The 5,000-nt window shown below is 39.2% G+C and overlaps 1 protein-coding gene across 7 annotated transcripts in view; it reads left to right on the top strand.

Moving 5' to 3' along the window:
- The window catches only part of LOC307270846 (sodium/calcium exchanger 1-like), a gene marked incomplete at its 3' end in the record, with an annotated part of 22,860 nt that overhangs the window by 10,808 nt on the left and 7,052 nt on the right, over nt 1-5,000 (top strand). For 2 of the 7 annotated variants that reach the window (XM_080054730.1, XM_080054732.1), the window contains exons 3-5: nt 1,413-1,433; nt 1,998-2,015; nt 2,372-2,386. The exons of 4 other annotated variants lie outside the window; for them this stretch is intronic. In XM_080054730.1, the coding sequence (XP_079910856.1) occupies nt 1,413-1,433; nt 1,998-2,015; nt 2,372-2,386 (54 nt within the window). The remainder of the gene's footprint in view (nt 1-1,412; nt 1,434-1,997; nt 2,016-2,371; nt 2,387-5,000) is intronic. One more of the 7 variants, XM_080054731.1, reaches the window with a different exon arrangement.

Below are 5,000 nucleotides of genomic sequence, written 5' to 3'. Positions count from 1 at the left end.
TTCCTCCCTCCCTCTCTCTCTCTCTCCCTCCCTCTCCCTCCCTCCCTCTCTCCCTCCCTCTCTCTCTCCCTCCCTCCCTCCCTTCCTCCCTCTCTCTCCCTCCCTCTCTGTCTCCCCTGTTTACCCCTGTCCTGTTGGACCTGCCTGTGTCTGTGTTCTCAACATATAACACTAAACATGACAACGGGATTTATGCTGCGTTCCTTTTCCATTGGAAGTCTATGGTCTGCATTTAAATAGATGGATGGATAGATAGATAGATAGATAGATAGATAGATAGATAGATAGATAGATAGATAGATAGATAGATAGATAGATAGATAGATAGATAGATAGATAGATAGATAGATAGATAGATAGATAGATAGATAGATAGATAGATAGATAGATAGATAGATAGATAGATAGATAGATAGATAGATAGATTGTGGGTCAGAACCTCCATAAAGCTGCTGGTTTCAACACAAAAAAAATCACCACCGGATGTAGTAGGACATCTGGGTATTTTTCAGCATGCTGCATCTGACATCATGTATTGGGACAAACTAAATCTGTTTCTACCAAACTGAAAAGCAGGGAAGGATGGGGACTGGAACACAGGGTTACACTTCCCAATTTAAATGGAACGCAGCATAATATCTCACAGTCCAACATGAGATTGTCCCGATAACTTAGTTTTGATTTGATGGAGACGTGAAATCTTTGTTTATTCTCCTGCATGTGTAGAAGGGTCAGCCATCTTTGCCAGTTAGCTAAGACTACACCACTTTGTCATGTGTAGGCCTGCTGCGCTATATAGCACCACACACACACACACACACACACACACACAGACAACGCACACACACATACAGACAAACAACGCACACATACACACACATACACACACACAGACACACATACACACACACACACACACATACACACACACACACACACACAGACAACGCACACATACACACACACAAAAAAATCAGATAAGGAAGATTTTCTTTTTCATTATGTCGAGAAATGTCAAGAATAAAGACCAAAATGCTATTGGAGTTAGTGGGGCATTTATGTATTTTCAGCATACTACAATTGACATGCATGTATTGGGACATCCTAAATCTTTTTCTGGCATACTAAATAAAAGTATGGGTATTGGAACGCAGGTTTTCTTTTTTTTTTTTTTTACCCCTTCCTTTTTCATGCATCGTAATGTGTTTTGTCCAAGTGGTGTAGCCGTAGCTAGCTAGTCAAAGATGGCTGCCTGTTCTGCACATTGCATAGGGACTCACATTGTGTCATTACACCCGGAAACAAAAATTATTGTCAAATCTCTTTATTGATTTTCCTGCTTCTCTCTCTCTCTCTCTCTCTCTCTCTCTCTCTCTCTCTCTCTCTCTCTCTCTCTCTCTCTCTCTCTTCAGCTGTCTTGCTTCAGGAAGTCGGTAAGCGGCTCAGCTCCAATCTTTGCATATATGTCCTATTTATCATTTCTCTTTCAACCTTATTCAGCTCCGGAAAAAAATAAGAGACCAGTCTGGATTTTTTGCTTAAATCTTCATCTCTATATTACTTATTGAAAATGTTCTAAATGACAAAAAATGTATTGGAATTTGGTAGAAATGTTGTCAGTATTTTTGTAGAATAAAACCAAAATGTTCATTCTACTCAAACATATGCCTCTAAATAGTAAAACGAGAGACACTGAATATTTGGAGTGGTCTCTTCATTTTTTTCTTGTTTTTTATTCTAGTTTAATTCACTTACAAACAATATACAACCACCATAGGCAAGGCAAGTTTATTTCTATAGCACAATTCAGACACAAGGCCATTCAAAGTGCTTTACAGGGGCAAGAAATACATCAAGATTAGACATTAAAAATAGAATTAAAAAATAAATAAAAATAAATTATAAATACAATACAACACAATCAAATCAAATACAAACTTTAAAAAAATGTATTGGTGCAAATTTTGACTGATTATTATTTTTTTTTTTCCTTTCAGGTGGATTTGTCAAAACAGGTATGTAAACCAAATCATTCTGTCTAATGTTTAAATGTTTAAAAGGTGCTCCGAGGAACTTTCAGTGTGTGTTAATTCTAGCGCCCCCCTTTGGACAAAAGCAGTAGTGTTTTTACCACGCCAGCTGTTGTTCCTGGGTGAGCGTATACCCATGATAAAGGCATTAAGAAAAACTATATAAAAATAGCATTCTTTGCACTGATGGTCTCGATTGCTGTTACATGTAATTTATGATCATCAGAGGAAAAATTAGACTGTTTCAGGAAATATTTTAAAGTTCCTCGTAGCACCTTTAATTTGGAAACATTTCTTGTGGCTGTGAGTTAATTAATCCTCTCTGTGTGATTTCTTGATAGACAAACAGCTGTATGGTAAGAGACCTTTGCTCTAAAGGTGCTACGAGGAACTTTTAAATATTTCTGAAACAGTCTAAATTTTCCTCTGATGATCCTAAATTACACCAAACAAGACCATCAGTGCAAAGAATGCTATTTTTATATAGTTTTTCTTTGTTTTTCTACGTTCACCCAGGAACAACAGCTGGCGTGGTAAAAACACTACTGCTTTTGTCCAAAGGGGGGCGCTAGAATTAACACAAACTGAAAGTTCCTCGTAGCAGCTTTAAAGTGTTTCCACACTAAAGCAATAGAGACGCAGCACTTATATGTCCCAGTGAGAACTCTCATTCATCTCTCTGTGGAGGCAAAAATATCCCGATCCTTTCAAATATAATATATCAGGGTAACACTTTACAATAAGGCTACATTCATTTAACTGTTAGTCAATGCTAAGTTAATGTTTAGTAATCTTTTACGAAACATTAACTAAAGGTTATTGGTGGCTTTTTAATGCTTACTAAGTATACACTAAGCATTAATGAACCATTATGCTTACTAAATGCTTAACTAAGCATACTAAATGCTTAATCAAACATTAACTAACCGCTAATAACTTAGCATTAACAGTACGTTTATGCTTAATGAGCATCAACATTGCATTAAAATAACCGTTAATTAACGCAGCCTTATTGTAAAGTGTTATCAGTATCAGCAATAGAAGGCTGGTATAGAACTGCTTGAAAACGTCAGCATCTGAAGTCTTCCTGCATCCACACTATTCACACTTTACTTTAGTATTACCATGTAATCACCTGGGGCCTATCCGAAAACTCTTTTTTGCATAGGAAATTTCCTTTCCTATCGAGATGACCCGGAAGTGCTCGGCAGATAGGTGAATCCGAATAACCAAAATGCATAGGAAAGGAGCCTCGATTCATCCTTTAACCCTCCTTTAGCATAGGTTACTCCTGACCAACCTATGCTAAAGGAACGTAGATAGTGGTATCCCATAATCCTTTACGGCGTCAAGATTTAAAGCAACAGGCCACCGCCGGAGTTTACCGACTCTACACGAATACAAACGAGAGGTAAAACAGAAGAGAGGAGAGGAGAAGAGAAGAGAGGAAGATTTAACTCGGCTAAAACAAAATACCCCCCTCCCCTCTCCCCCATTAAGATAATAAAGAACTCATAAAAGACCAACATCATAATAGTTATTTTCGTAGCACATAATTTACACCATAAGAAAAGAAAATACCAACTTCACATTTAATGAAGTTACTGGGGGCAGTTCATTTCAACATCAACATAAGTGTAGCCTCTTTTTATTCCACATGTGAATTGGGATATGGGAGTGATTCTCACTCTGTTGGCGACAACCTGATTAAAATCAATATGAAAAGAATGCATGGATCAAACGAGCGCTTGTTGTAGTCCATTTTCGGAGAATAGTGTAGTTTCATGCTAGACTCACGTCAGCAATACTCGCCGTCGCGCAATGACGTCGGTTAGGAAAAGTGGAGTCGAATTCATTTGAAACAGCGCTGTCCTTTCCTATGTTCGATAGGAAGCACCTTTCATCTCTCCTTAACCCCGATGACGTTTAGGGGTTAAGGCATAGGAAAGGAGGCTTATAGGTTAGGAGATTGGACTTTTCGGATAGGCCCCTGGTCAATGATCAAATTCCTTCGTGATTTTCTCTACTTATGACATCTATTGCAGTATGTCCGTCCTGGGAGAGGGATCCCTTACTTTGTCGACTCTCCCTGAGATTTCTTAAATTTTTTTTAATCCCGGTAAAGGGTTTTTACTGGGAGTTTTTTCTCAGCCGAGCTAAGGGTGTAAGGGCAGGGTATCATATTGTATGAAATGTAAAGACCACTGAGACAAATTTGTTTGTGATTTTGGGCTATACAAATAAAACTGATTTGATTTGATTTGATTTGTTTTTGGCGACAGATGTCTTTCAGAATCTGCAAATACGTGCGAAGATTTGTGAATTGTAAATGGTTCACAATGTGTTAATTCTAGCGCCCCCCTTTGGACAAAAGCGGTAGTGTTTTTACCACGCCAGCTGTTGTTCCTGGGTGAGCGTATATACCCATGACAAAGACATTAAGAAAAACTATATAAAAATAGCATTCTTTGCACTGATGGTCTCGTTTGCTGTTACATGTAATTTATGATCATCAGAGGAAAAATCTGACTCTGTTAGTGGAAGGCAGCCCCTGATTGGTTCATGTAGTCATCAATCTAGCCTCCAGTCAGACCGGACCCTCCCCACTGTCTGTCTGTTAGTGGAAGGCAGCCCCTGATTGGTTCATGTAGTCATCAATCTAGCCTCCAGTCAGACCGGACCCTCCCCACTGTCTGTCTGTTAGTGGAAGGCAGCCCCTGATTGGTTCATGTAGTCATCAATCTAGCCTCCAGTCAGACCGGACCCTCCCCACTTTCTGTCTGTTAGTGGAAGGCAGCCCCTGATTGGTTCATGTAGTCATCAATCTAGCCTCCAGTCAGACCGGACCCTCCCCACTGTCTGTCTGTTAGTGGAAGGCAGCCCCTGATTGGTTCATGTAGTCATCAATCTAGCCTCAACGGACAGAAAGTGATCTTTTTTAGAAAAAGTATTTGTGGGAAAGTAAAATGG

The sequence above is a fragment of the Ammodytes marinus genome (assembly GCF_949987685.1).
Source record: "Ammodytes marinus genome assembly, contig: scaffold_192, whole genome shotgun sequence".
In the NCBI taxonomy this organism is placed as follows: domain Eukaryota; kingdom Metazoa; phylum Chordata; class Actinopteri; order Uranoscopiformes; family Ammodytidae; genus Ammodytes; species Ammodytes marinus.
The sequence above is the reverse complement of the archived record's forward strand: the minus strand, read 5'-3'. Positions and strand labels throughout refer to the sequence as shown.